The sequence below is a fragment of the Aptenodytes patagonicus genome, chromosome 4 (assembly GCF_965638725.1).
Source record: "Aptenodytes patagonicus chromosome 4, bAptPat1.pri.cur, whole genome shotgun sequence".
In the NCBI taxonomy this organism is placed as follows: domain Eukaryota; kingdom Metazoa; phylum Chordata; class Aves; order Sphenisciformes; family Spheniscidae; genus Aptenodytes; species Aptenodytes patagonicus.
This window is the reverse complement of record NC_134952.1, coordinates 71,076,044-71,091,001: the sequence shown is the minus strand read 5'-3', so window position 1 is coordinate 71,091,001 and position 14,958 is coordinate 71,076,044. Positions and strand designations below refer to the sequence as shown.

Sequence of the window (14,958 nt, the reverse complement as noted above, 5' to 3'; positions counted from 1 at the left end):
CAAAAATCCTGTTGGAAAGTTACATGACAAATCCCTGCCGCACAGATCACAGAATCAGTCTTGAGCTTATCGAGTCCAACCCCCCTGCCCAATCAGGGTCAGCTTAGGGCAGGTTGCCCAGGACTGCGTCCAGCTGGGTTTCGACCATCTCCAAGGACGGAGACTTCACAACCTCCCTAGGTCATCTGTGCCAGTGTTTGACCACTCTCACGGTAAAAGTCTGTGTGTAGGGGTTGTGTTCTGATTGAACTTCATGTGTGTTTAACTTCAGTCCATAGTCTTTTGTTCTTCAACTGGGCATAACCGAGGAGTCTGGCTCCCTCACCTTCAGTCTCTCCTACCAGGTATTTAGACACATGGATAAGATCCCCCATGAGCCTTCTCTTCTCCAGGTGGAGCACTCCAAGCTCTCTCAGCCTCTCCTCATATGAAGGATGCTCCAGTTCCTTAATAATCTCCAGTCCCTTAATCGTAAGTGTTACTTTCGGCATCCCAACTGACTCTGTCCAATAATTCCAAAATACAAGCTATTTCTTGTACCTGCCTAGAAGAAATCCCAGGACTGTAAGGGGCATTGGACAGTAGCAGAGAAAACTAAGATTTCAGCCACTGAAGCACAAAACCAGGAATACTAAAAATGGCTCTTAAGCAAACTTAGTGGTATACACAATTTCTTTTTTAAGTAGAAATAAAGTTTAAAATTTTAATGCTACCAGACATTGCAGTTTGATGAAAAAAAGCCCTTCTACTAGGAGAAGCAGTGTAGTCTTAAAAGATTTATGAAAATGTAGTTTACTCTTAATGAAGCTGTAGAGTAGACTAACATCTATTGCTGAAAACATTCTGCAGATGCTGTATGCCTTCTAAGCCTCCCTGAAAACAGCATCGTTAAGGAATTAAAAAAAAAAAAAAAAATCAATTACATCCCAAATAGTTAAAATGTCAGCTTCCTGGGAGGTAGGGAAAGGTTGGAAGAAGGCAGCGGTGCCAGGACTGCCATCCAAATCTCTGTTGTAGGTAATGAAGTCTTATAGAGCTTTCTATAAGAACAAAGGAATAACTCATCCTTATTTGGCTTGTTGTTCTCTGTGTATAAATGTCTGCAACAGAAATGACTCCCAGTAAGGATCTAAACAGTCCTCTTCTTTCAGACCAGTTTCCTGGATCCACAGAGGAATCAGTCATGGACTTATTATGTGTCAGGTAAGCACAAAGCCATCATGTAAGAGCTGTACCTGTGGACATGTTGGTCACGCAGTGGGAGAGTGGGCTCAGTGCCAGTCTCATCTAGGAAGATGCTGCCCATAAAACTCCTTCCATAGCAGAGAACTGCTAGGTAAGCCGTTGTTCTCCCCTTCCCAGCTTAGCCACTGAACTCACACATACCTCTGCCACCCGCTCTATTCCACCACTCTGGCACCCTAAAGATTAAAGGTATAATAGGCTACACGCATGCATACACACAAACACCCCCCCCCCACAAATCAAGTCTCATAGTATGGATCTAAGAGACTTACATGGGAGGCATGCTAGGGAATCTGAAGAGACTCATTTGAGAGAATGAGATTCAAAACTTGAACTGGAAAGAGTACATCGGTTGGCAAGACAAATAGGAGAAAGTATGCACAGTAGGAGCTGTATTTTTGGGGAAAAGCAGGAAGAGAAAAATAATGAGGAAAAAAGAGCAGCAGCGTATGCCAAAAATAACTTTCTCTAACTTAATGATCTTTAATCCTACATTCCCATGAACTAGCTTAAAAATACCCTGGAAACAAGTTTTGAGTTTCATCAGACATTTAAAAGTTCATGTCACATTCACCAGAACACATAATACTTCAGAAGCCAAGCATTACACTTGTAAAAATACTAAAGGACAAATTAAGGTACCTACCGAGTTGTTTGTTTGGGGTTTTTTTGTTTTTGTTTTTAATATCTATGTGAGAAAAATTCATAAGATTAATGCAATTCTGTCAAAATTGGGCTAATACCTACATCTATAAGTTCTTAAGTAACTCTGAAAGTTACTTAGGAAAAGGGTTCCAATAAGCCTTACAAGTTATCATAAAGGTTTCTGGTTGCTTTGAGTATTTTACCTCAGAAACTAGAATTAGTTCAGGCAAAGCAGCATGAGTACCCTTATTGGTACGGAATGAGGTAGATGAACCCATGCTAAGACTGAGCTGTTGTAATTAAACTGCTTCCAGTACCGAGCCTCACTGGGGCACTGAACTAGTACCCAACCCAAGGTCAGGTTGGAGGGGGCTCTGAGCAACCTGATCTAGTTGAAGATGTCCTTGCCCACGGGCAGGGGGGTTGGACTAGATGGCCTTTAAAGGTCCCTTCCAACCCAAACTATTCTATGATTCTATGAACCTCACAGAAAACATTACAGTTTTTAGCACAGACACAACCTTATACCTTTGAAATTTTGGATAGAAGGAATTTTGCGAACATGAGACAACATTTACGAAGTCTATGAGAAAAGTGTGAAGTAGACACAAAAGTATCATTTTCAATGTCAAGAACAACCTGATTTTACCAAGAAGCCTACCGATTTTATTTACTCAAGATTTGAAAAAGAAAGGTCCTTCCTAGTCTTATCCTCCTTTTTTCTTGGCCTTGTAAATGCAGCAGTTTTGCTAACTCTGACAAGATTTCAGAGTTTGTACATTTCTGACAGAATTTAATCCTATTATCTGCTGCATCACTTGAGAACTAAGATGATAAAACCCTGTCTCAGAATGGTTGAATTCCAAAAAACCCTTTCAACTGTTTTAACTTTAGCATTTCAAATTCAGGTATCTACAAACTCCTCTCTAAACAGATTAGCCATAGCTATTCAAAATTTATCTCTAGATAAGCGTTTACATCAAAACATGTGAGAGTCGCTGTGAGAATCTTTATTCTATTAGATTTAAAAGTTTCCCTTAGTCGCAGCCCTGATTTATACACATTTGTATTTACAAGGCTGTCATCCACTTTCTCCTGGTAGTTCAAATACAATTCTTTTCTTAAAAGCAAAAGCTTCCAGAAACAGAAGATACTTAAATTTCATAGAATAGAATGGAAGAAGACTGCCTGAAACCCAGTTTGCACCTGGGTTTACTAATATCGATACCCCAAAACATCCTCATGCTACTTACTACTCGCATCAGTACGTCAGTGGATTCCTCTACTCCATCATACTGGAATGTGCTCAATCAGTAATGATTTACTCCCTCATTCTGGTTCATCACGTGCTCTGACCCACTTCAGAGCAAATAAACATCCCTGCATTTAATGAGCCCACTGTGGTGTCTAACTGCTACATAGCATGGTGTAATGTAGAATTTTAATCTCTATAACCTACACAGAAATTGAATTTACACAAGTCGTAGCTGTTTAATGAATATCATTAAGTAGCAATGGATGCCAACAAGTTGAAAATAGGCAGAATGCTAACTGAACGTCTTCCAAAGTTTCATTACTGGGGATTTTTGAGTCTTTGCATATTCAGCGATACAATTAATACATATTAATATTTAAAGTTCGTGACAGCATGCTGCTTCTCTAGCTGCAGTGCAAATGAAGGCAATCCCTGTCCTAAAGGGATTGAAGGATAGATTTCTAAAATTACAGTACTGCCTACAGATACAGATTTGAAAATCTGGCCTAAGTCTCTAAGACTCAAACCCAGCATATCTGGAAAAAAATGACCAAGGATATGAGTTTTTGAAAGGATTCTGGTTTTGAGCTTTTTGGTATTTCCCTCCCCCATTTTCTGGATTTGATTTTTTCAAAATTTTTTCCTTGTATACATAACACATTCTTAAAAGAGGGTTTAATATCGTGAACATTGTAGGTTAGCAAACCACAATGGTGTAATACATTATGCATAAAGTGAGGTGGAATATAATGAACGAAATTGGAAAGACAAATAGAGAATGCAGGCTGACACTGCCAAATGGAATGGGACAACCTTCTGCAAGAAGGACTCTGAACATGCTCATAACAGAAGAGTCATGCAAGACTAAAAGGCAGCAAGATTTTAAAAGGGAAAACACACCAATACATTCCTTTTGTATTTTTAGTTACTTCAGTAGTGGCATTATGACTACTTTATTAGAACAAAATGGCCTAAAATTACCAAGTCCTAACGGTAATATCCAGACAGTTTTGGCAATACCACTGAAAAAGACAGTCCTTTTCTCTGACAGGGTATGCAGCATGCAAAATTCAGAAGTGATGCTTTACTTTTAAAGAGGTGAACAATGATGAAGAAGCGGGGCTTCAGAAAGCTGTCTATAAAAAAAAACCAGTTACTTTCAGTTTGGCAAGGGCTATGACAGAATCCCAAAGGCCTTCTCAAAAGCTAACAAAGTACTGTGGGAGAAGAGGTGGATAAAGGAGGATGCGGAGTCTTGGCAAATCCATCCTCAAAATCACTTTTCAGCAGTGTTCACATAATGTCTGCATATAATAAAGCAAGCTTACTATGAGCGCCACAGAAGCACAGTAAGGAGAACTTAGTCTCAGGGGTCACTAATTCAACATCACTCAACTCGAGGTGATCCCACTTATCAATTTGCTCGATATGCATCAAATGCTGCCAAAAGAGAGACGACAGTATGACATGAAAGGTGATGGGCATGCACTACCTTAGAACATTTTTGGAAGACAGTTTCACTTGTTGCTTTAACTGCACTGAAACAGACTGAAAGTTAGCTCGAGTTCACCTGCATAAGGTGGGGGGAAAAGGAAACTCCTCTAGGAGCTAGTTCAAAAACATGACAAGTCTTAAGTCAAAACCACTCAAAACATGCCAACACAGTCTATTAGACTGGGCTTGAAATTGCTACTTCTTTGGGAGGATCCTTTCTGTCAAAAAGAAGTTCATCCTAGCAACACTAAGCTGCTAAGAATAAAATGCATTTACAGCATCTTATGCTGCAGTGCAAAAGTCTCAAAACAGACAGAAGCCCAATAAGTAGTTCCCAGAGGAAAAAAGAGCATTCTTTCCAATCACATGATACCTTTTCTACTTCCTTAATTTTTTCTGTCCAATTTAACTTGTCTTTTATCTATTTTTTTGTTGTTGGGAAGAAACAGCATCTAATATACATCAGTAAAACTATGAAAAAAACCTGACTAGCTAGTTTGGTGGAAGATGAAATTTGTGTGGGACCAGAACAAATTCATGTAAAATTCAGCAAACTTGTTTCAACAAAAAGAGGGTGAAATGTAAAAATAAGATAAAATACAAAAAAGCACAAACCCACCCTTCATTTTTATATTTTTGCTAATATTGTTCCTAACATGGCCAACACAACTTTTTTTGAGGGATAAACACCCTTCAGCATAATGCGACACTTTCAGTTTGATTCATGGAGAAATGATCGCTTTTTTTTTTAAATTTACTCAAAAGTGTGATGATTTTTTTTTTTTTAATTTGGCTAACACAACAAAGTATCAGTTATTCACCAACTTGTAATGTGATGGAGCAGAAGGATAACTGAGTTAGATGGGAAAATTCTGCTAGGATCAAGACTCTGACTCCAAGTTTGTGGTATGGATAAAAATAGTATTTCTGCTTATTACTCTTCTAGGAACAGCTGTTGCTGAAAAAGCTCCAGATTATGTTTCAGAATTGGAAAAATCATTTAGTCATGGTCTTTGAGCAGCATCAATGTACCGTTTAGGTTCAGTATGCAGAGTTAAATCTGCTTCAAGACCTTTTCCAAGGGATGCCATCACAATATTACTCTGGGAAAAATAAGACAGTGAAGAATAAAAACTTCTGCATTTACAGGTAGACAGATCTTATATCGACCCACTATTTGGTAAAAATGAAAAAATAAATACCTAAAAATTTTAATTTTTACAACTACTTGCTGAAGTTTTCTGTGAATTGTGCACTATTTAATGAGATTTTGTAAAAGGACGTAACTGAGATTTACATTATTCTATACCTTGAAAAGTACCTAGAGGTTATGCAACAATAGGACAGTCCAAACTTCACTGCCCTAACATACTTCCCAAGAAACTGAAAGCTTTTGGAGATGCTAGACAGGTGCTTTCACTAAAATTAGTACCTGAATATGTCTACAACATATGCAGAGACATTCCTTTCTATACAGTTACCTAGATTATTATACTACACCCACAACTGCAATGTCCTTTGCTCTTTCTGCACGACTCTAATCAATTAGACAAATTCAAAAACACTGAAACGTGTCAAACCGAATTCTACTGGTCATTGAGGGAGTAACTATTTTTTCAAATGTTTTTCCCCATAGTAACATCACGTTCATTACTGACTTCATGTCTGAGCACTTTGACTACCAACTGTGCCTTCTGCCCTGCTCCCTCATTTTTCTGATTATTGAGTTTTCTTGTGCTGCTTTGTCAGTTCACCATCAAGTAAATGCAAATACCTTTAGAGGTGCAAGCTCTTAAAAACTTTACAATAGTGTTCACCAATATGCTTAATATAATTTATTTCCTGTAACTATTACATAATACTTCAGCTAAGTGCACATATCACAAAGTAGCTACACTGAAATCAATGTGAAGTCAGGAACCTACACCATATTTAGTTAGATCTGGGACTCAAGGGCTGGGATATTTTAAAGAAGCAACCAAGAATAGTAACTCCAAAATAAACATTTCTCCAAAAGAACTAACCCTGTGCACTTCAAAGTCATGGGAAAGATTCTTATCAGCTTCACTGTTTGGTAGATTGGTTTTTATTTAGGCCCAGGATCTGCTTTTATTCCTTTTGCTCTGTTCCTCCTCCCTACTCAGCACTCTGCACAGACTGACACGTGCTACCTCCTGGTGCTTCATAAAAACAGCATGCAAACAGAATGAATTGAAAAGCCCAAACAACAAGATAAAGTTTGAAAAGTAAAACTTCCCAACAGTTACAAGGTTCAATAACCAGCTGTACTTCCAAAGAGTCCTCAGGAATATAAAAATCAAAAATCTTAGTCTAAAGGAAGCTCTGACTCCAAAACAAGGAACGTTACAAGATCAGGTACACTCCTGAAAATGCTGAATGTATGCAGTGGAAAGCTGTAATTCAGAAGAATTTTATCATTTGCTTTAACCTCAGAAAAAAAAACTTTACTGAACTTTAAAATAAAATAAAAAGGCGGCAATATTTTGGACATTTTATAAAGAGAACACTTCCCAGAGTGTTATGGATATAGAATGCAGCAAGTAAGCTACCACAACTGAATACAAGCCCCTAACAAGACTTTTTAACAACATTATTTCAAAATTTAGTTATCAGAACTTCAAACGTTGCAAAGTAGTATTTAGATATACGGTCCCTAAATAAAACTCGTATTAGGCAGCACCTAAATATTATTAAAAAGCTATATTCTGTTGTAGTTACTGGAGAGATCTGAATGTTATTTATTGACCAACTAGTGACAGAAGAGTTACAAAGTACAATTATGTGATAAGTGACAACTTTTTTAATATAGTTAAAAACATGCATATATTAACTGATACAAGCAAATGTCTATTTGCATACATGCATATATGCTACTTAACTAATAATATCATTTATATAATGCATATGAACAAAATCACCGATATAAGCCATGCTTTCGGGGCTAGAGACCAGTTTTATAGGTTATTAACTGTTAGATATGCCTTCCAAATTCTAAACGTCAAAGACCAGTCAAGTTGAAACGTCTCTACAGAGCCCTAAGATTTGGTTACCTAAGTTAGGCACACACCGCAGCAGTGTGCTTGCTTGCAGCAAATCTCTCTCTCATCCCCGCTTACCATGCTTTGGTTCGCCTCACAGAGAGGCCTTGGAGGTCCTTGATTAGCTAAAGCTAATGCCAAGTCTTCAATTCAACATAAACCAAGCCTTCAAAAGGTGAGATCGGCCAACCAGTGCCCTTGGCCTGCCAAGGGGCAGCTATCTGGCTCAGCAAGGTAGTGCACGTTTCCCAGATGCATGGACCAGCCTGTCAGAGCGAGAGTCCTTTCTGGCCCTACCAATAACCCAGTGAACAGCACAGAAGGCATCTTGACTGGCTGCCCTTGCGAGAGGTATTTTAACTGGCTGGTTGGGCCAAACGGCACACGCATCCTTCCCAGCTGAATTGTTCCCGTCTCACTTACCAGCAAGAGGTGTCTGCTGCGTGCATTTACGTTTGTACACGAGTAGCACAGTGGTGGTGAGTGGGGTGGTTGCAGCTAGGAATTGTTGGCATGGGTATGTTGATATTCCAGTAAGAAGGGTAACATGAGAAAATTGAAGTCTTCCATGGACTGCTCAGCCACTGAAGGTGTATTCCCGTAATGCAAATGTGTTATGCTTAAATATTTAGTATTATTTTGGGATCAAAATGCTAAGAATCAGGTTTATGTTGTTGCCTGCACTGCCAAATATCCCTGACTTACGACTTGGCCAGGAATACCGGTCAAAACCAAGAGTTTTATACTGTTACTCTTACTTGTTACCTGAGCAGCAGCAGAAGTTAATGTATAAGATTGCTCACAGAGCTGCAATGACTCAATCAATAATGCTGCAGAAGAAACCACAGAACATAAATTCCTACTAGAAACAACCAAATGCAGAACACAAATACTGACACCATGAGTGAACAGAGCTCCGTCCAGCATGGGCCCAAAGAAGTCTGAAAATGGCTTTACATCGTTTGTACACTTCTGCCTGCTGGGGCACATTGATCACTGAAAGCAACTCCTCCTGAAGTACGGCTCATCTAATTTGCAGTGACCACATGTAGCACCTTCATCCCTCTCCTATGCCACACCAGGGTCATTCTGGGAGTTTGTTATCTCTGGAGCATAGCAATTACTAGCTATGTCCAAATACTACAGTCACATCACCTATAAAATGTGTATAGAAAGGCACAGAAAAGTTAAAATCGCTCTTAATTTTTATAGCATGGTAATTCCCCACCAGAACTAGGCCTTTCTTCCATGCCAACATTTAACAATTCCAGCAGAAATAGTCCCTACAGAAAAAAACTACTCAATAATGTTTTTGCAACGCTATAACTGTCTAGCTTTTAAAAGGCATACAGGTAAAGCTACCCAGGTATAGCTAAGGGAATGTAGAAATGATTGTATCGGATAGAACTGCATCTGCCCCAAAGGGCACAGCTTTAGGGTACCAGCTTTTAAATCAGCATAGTTACAGCAGCGCACAAGCCAAGTGTAACCCAGTTCAAAGGACAGGGCCAGGAAACAGGCTACCATGACGGAATGAGCAGGGCAAGAACCTGAAGGCATGTCACTGATGCCATCTTGTTTGCTGTGTTGGGGGGGTTCTGAGAAAGATTTGTTTGTAGATAATTTAAATTCTGCAGATAGTGGAGTTTGATTGATTTTTACATAATACCCTGCTTACGAATGCCTCTATTTCCCTCTCCCTTTCTCTCACATACACGCACACTTTTGCAATAGATGTTTTAAAGTGTTTCTATCAGAGTAAATCTAACAGATATTGAATAGCATTGAGTAAAAAGTTTCTCAGTGTACAGCTGTACAACGAGATGCGTATTAGCAGGTTCTATGAATGCAAAAATCAGAACAAGTTGGACAAGTTTTAGTCATTTCAGAATGTATGCAGCATATAGCATCAGATATTTCAAAAGATACATTATTTGCAACTGTGTTATTTTACCATATACAGGAGCTGGGAATAATCATAGAATCATTCAGGTTGGAAAAGACCCTTAAGATCATCGAGTCCAACCGTTAATCAACTAAACCTAGCTATTATTCTGATTTCTGATATAAAAATATTGTATTTAGCACCTCTACAGCAAATAATTATCTTACTATTTCAAAAGCTTCAAAGTTTTTGCACTGAAAGAGCAATGACGAAGTTGACAATTTTCCTTTCTAAATGACACAGTTTGGGCTGCAAATATTGTGCACCTTTATCTTGTATTACAAATACTTGATCATTCAACTGGCTTGCTTGACTTACTGAGCAATCTTAATCATGCTGTATACCTCTGAATAGAGAGGGAGGCTTGAGCTGACAGAACACCTCCTGAAACAAAAGTTCTCTTATATTATATACCGTGCTAACATATAGTTCTCATATACTAATTACTTTTTATACTAAGTATAAAAAGAGAAAATCAGATAAACGTTTAATATTGAGTCTTCTCTACAAAACAATAATCAATGCTTTTAAATAAAAGTTTGTTCTAAAGGGACAATACTTTTATCTGAATAAAACGTCTTTTTAAAAACTCCATCTTAAAATGTCTTGTCCCAAATAAGCAATATTTCATAAACAACATTCACAAAGCTATTGGGCAGATTTTCAGCTTGGTAGAGCAGCATAGCATTAGAGAACTCAATAGATCTTTAGCCACTTCAACCAATTAAGAATCTAAAGTCAGCATTTCAACGACATGCACAGGCATGTCTCCTACCTAAAGGAACCAGGGTTCTTCCACTTTTTTTAAACAGGTAACATGTTACCTTGTATAACACCATATATATATATGGTGTTTTTATATATATATTAAAAATATATATATATATATAAAAAAAACCTCTTCACACACACAGGCCATTGCAATTCCCAAGACGTCAAAATTGTATCTTACCAAGACTGAACTCCAGCTTTGGCTCATTTGCAATTCTCTGAATACCTTTAAAGGTTAAGAAAAAGAAAAAAAATATTAGAAATAATTTTATTTCAATGTCTAGCTTTTTAATACATAGTACAACTTTCACATGCCTAATTCCTACCTCTAACTACCTGCCATTGCCATCGGAGTAACATTTTATGTTACAAACTTAGTGAAAGAGACCTTTGCATAAAATACTTGCCTGAAAAAAAAAAAGACTACTTTTGAAGACTTCTTTCTTTTTAATAGAAACTGTTGCTGGGAAAGGAAACTAAGGAAAAAAAAAAACCACCAACCTTTCATGAGTGGGTATTTGTAAGATTTTTCGATCACAACAACTAACTATATATCTGTTGGAAAAAATATTAAATCTAAGAATTAATTTTTAAGTATGTATGTCATCACATTAAAAATGGAAACAAAAAACCATGTTCTGTGAAAGCAGGTAAATCAGGTTACTATAGTAAAATATATCACCATGTTACTGACCTACATATAAATTGTAAAGCAACAAAACCAACTTCTTTTTGGAAAATAGGACACGAATTCCTTTTCTCATATACCAAGGACAGTAAGAACATTTTAATTCCCTCCACTGTGGAATTATGTTCTAGTGCATATTTTACTGCAAAGGACAATATTTTCTTATTGCGCTAAGATAAAGGAGTGAACCACAAAGCTGCAACAAGAGAAATGTAGGAAGGACAGTTAAATAACACCGAGTGGTTCACCCTCTGCAGGAAGTAATTGGATCACAACTACAGCATCAATGAACCCTGCAGAAATTAAACTGTCTCTTGTTGGCATTTATGTATTGTCTCCAGTGAGCTTTATTAAGTATTCGCCAGTATTGAAGAAATTGGTCAGATGGGAAGGACCAAGTTGGTATATGAACTGGAACGCAAGATTTTTGTTAAAAATTAAAAATAATCAAAAAAACCCAAACCCACAAAAAAAACCCCACCAAGACTTATAGCTGTTCTTGCTCCATGAAAACTTGATGCTGCTGAATAGGTCTAGTTTCACACTGTTCTCATTCCTATAGCTAATCTTTCAAGTCCGTGCAAGAAAAATTACAGCTGAAGAGCTTAGAAAGGCCTCAGTCAGTAAGAAATAGCAAATAAGTTTGGGGTTTTTTTTTTGGGGGGGGGGGGGGGGTTGGTGTTTTGTTTTTTTTTTTTTTTAAAGAGTTATAACAAATTTCTGAGTTGAATTCTGCCACTAGCAGAGTCAGCATGTTGGTCTGGAACACCTTTATGAATATGCTGGATACAGACTTGATTAAGAAACTGGGCAACTGAAATACACTGCCCGGACTCCAGTGCACCAAACATGACTCAACATATGGCTACATGCTTTCAAATCCCCAGAGTGCTTTTATATCATAAAGAACAAATCTGTGATACTAATTTAAGTATCGCTAAAACTTTATACATTTATCAAAGTTATCAGACTATTTTAAACAGTAGTCCATATGTTCATGTAGGACACAAAAGAGGAAAAGAATATTCCTAACTAAACAATTTCTAAGTCTTATGAAGAAAACAGATTAGAGGAAAAAGTCAGAAACATAGTAATCACACATTTGTTCCCCTGAAGGTTATCTGCATAAATCAAAATATATCAGGTAATGATATTTAAAGATAATCTTCATCAGTTTACTTCCTCTACAACTGCACTTTGTCAAGCAACAAGTTAAACTGCATTATGTACCCTGTTTGTGACACTATCTGTACTGCTACAGTGAGTAGGCCATTTTTATTGTACTGCTCAATAAAATGAGTATACACACTTACTCGTAAACTGTGGCTCTCCTAGACTGTCTACTTGGGATGAAGGGAGAAACTGCCGTGCTTCATCTGACGATCTCTCCTCTTTGATTTCCATGATCAGCCTCCGGAGCTGCTGAATTTTATTCCGCAAACCTTCCGAGTTTGCCTGTCCCAGTGCCACAGCCCAAGATTCGCAGTCTGGCTTTGATGCAGCTTCAAGGTAAAGATCCGGTTCTCCGCTCTGAAACTCTGCACTCAGAAAACATAAACACAGTTTTTAGTGACTCTGATTCAAAAGGGAGATCATGAAAATATTGATGTCACACACAATTAAAAGCACCACACACACACACACACACACTTCTTTTCATCGTCACAGAACCAAGCACCCCACCCACCTCTTGAATCGAACCCCAGTTCTTTCGTACTCAGTGCAGTACTAAGTCTATCCACAGAGTGGTTCCAAAAGTAATAAACATATTGCTAAACTGGGTGGCTGAATCAAACTGAAATGGGAAATCCTTTTTTAGCACAGATTCTGTAGCCTAGCAGGTAGCTATCAGAGCTGCTAACTTGAACAAGGATTTGATTTAGCAGGGGCAGCAGACATGGTTCTGACAGATAGCGGGATTCACCAGAATGAATGTGTCCATCATTTCTTCCGTTAGAGCTCTCCTTTATGCTCAGCCTCTCATTCATCCTTGCCAGAGAACTGCTCACCAACACATGCAGATAATTTAGCATGGCATAGCTCCTCTGTGAAGACTCAACAGGTTGTATGTGGGAGCTTCTGACCTCATTACTATCCGCGTGTCATTTGCTGTTCTGCCTGAAGTCTAATTGTTTAATGATCAAATTTTCTAAGAACAAAAGAAAGAAGGGAGGAAAAAAAAAGCTGAAGCTCCCAAGGAATCCAGGTAAGCAGCAAGGGTCAGTCATTTGATTAAGATTAGCACAGGAAGAAAAAACACCTCTTAGGCATTTAAAATTCTGCGGTATAGATGGCTTCACAGAGTCACAAATTCAATGTGACATTTAGTGTGACACACTGAGAAGAACAAACTGGGAAAGAAAGAAAAATCAACGCTTCTTTAAAAGAAGTTACCACCTGATTTAGAAACATAAAACTCTATAAAACACCTGTGCTATTATATTAATAAGGACTGAAGCATTTGGTTGGACATCAAAATCATTTTTACCTAAATAAGTCACAGGTCATATTACTGGATGAAACAGAACACTTTAATGTTTTCATACTTGGTTCAAAAATCCAAATAACATAGAAAAGTTTTTTCAATGCAAAGTGAACTTAAATTCCCTTTTACTAACTTGAGTATCTAACCTTGGGCACTTACCCACGTGTCACTCTAAACACGTTTGCACTTCATAAACTGAGCATCTGCCACTTACAATTAACTCTGCTTTTATTGTTATGGGGGGAACAAAAGATGCAAACCTCAAGTCTGGAAGCCTCTTAAAACTGTGCTGGCACAAATCCCGGAAGAGGTGGGACAAGTTTTTTGTCTGGGGTTGTATCTAAGGAAAGCTAAATGTGTGGCTGCAGCTGCTGCTAAGAACGCTGGATAAGATTTCACATACCAGTTGGACTACAGAATTCATGAGGGAAGACTGGAAAGAAGAGCAGAAAGTTGGGGGACGTCTTTCTGGCTTCACAGGCAATTTAAGAAGTGCTAATAAGGATTCAAACTCTTGCCTCTAGCCCTGGCTCAGTCAGAAAACAAGGTATTCAGTTCTTGAGACAAGAATATTCAAAATCTGAGGGAGCTGCAGATGTTCATCAGATCCTTGTTTACACACAATACATACCCGAGTGACCAAATCTGAACAAGCTGAGCCCTACTGTTTGTCAAAGATTAATTTAGAGACATTGAAGTTTCAGCTGTAAGCTCTCGTGTGATCTGCTACTGCATCTGAGCCATGAGGGCGGTAACCTTCAAAAAGACTGGGAATTAGAAGAGCCGGTAACTTTTCTGCTGCTCTGGTAAGACCTGCAACAGCACAGTGGTCTACTCCCTACTGACCTCAACGATTAAGAGGTTTGTTTTTATTTCATAGTATTTTGGAGCTACCAGTGGAAAAAGGAAAGGAAAAAAAGAGGCACATAGTCAACCAGCATCAAGACCAAAATTAACCAGTAGTCATTCTAATTGGAAAAAAAACAAAAAAAACCAACAAAAAAACCCCCAACTTACAGGCATGCAAAACACCTGCTTATACAGTTCAACCTTTAAAAGCACAGACAATTTTAATAAAAGCAGTTTGGATATCCAAGATACCTTAGCTAAGGAAAGACTGTCAGACAAACAAGCCAACACTTAACAACCAAAATACAAATATATCAAGGTGTTCTTTTCTTTTTGCTCTTTATTTTTAAATGTAAATAGGAACAGTGATCTTGTCTTGAAACATCCTACCACTAGCTAGATAAAACACATCTGCTTTGGGAGGAAATCAATGTTTTGCAATTGAAATCATGCTATTTATATTTACCTCTTAGCTGTGGAAATCAGACTGCCAAGCACAAAAGGCATACTGAATCACCCTTA

General features: G+C 38.0%; 1 protein-coding gene across 4 annotated transcripts in view; it reads right to left on the bottom strand.

Annotated features, from left to right (window-relative positions):
* Positions 1-14,958, bottom strand: part of INPP4B (inositol polyphosphate-4-phosphatase type II B) — a 328,856-nt gene that overhangs the window by 187,552 nt on the left and 126,346 nt on the right. For all 4 annotated transcript variants that reach the window (XM_076337143.1, XM_076337145.1, XM_076337141.1 and 1 more), the window contains exons 5-6: positions 12,416-12,640; positions 10,596-10,640 (exon numbers count right to left, since the gene is read on the bottom strand). In XM_076337143.1, coding sequence (XP_076193258.1) covers positions 10,596-10,640; positions 12,416-12,640 — 270 coding nt within the window. The remainder of the gene's footprint in view (positions 1-10,595; positions 10,641-12,415; positions 12,641-14,958) is intronic.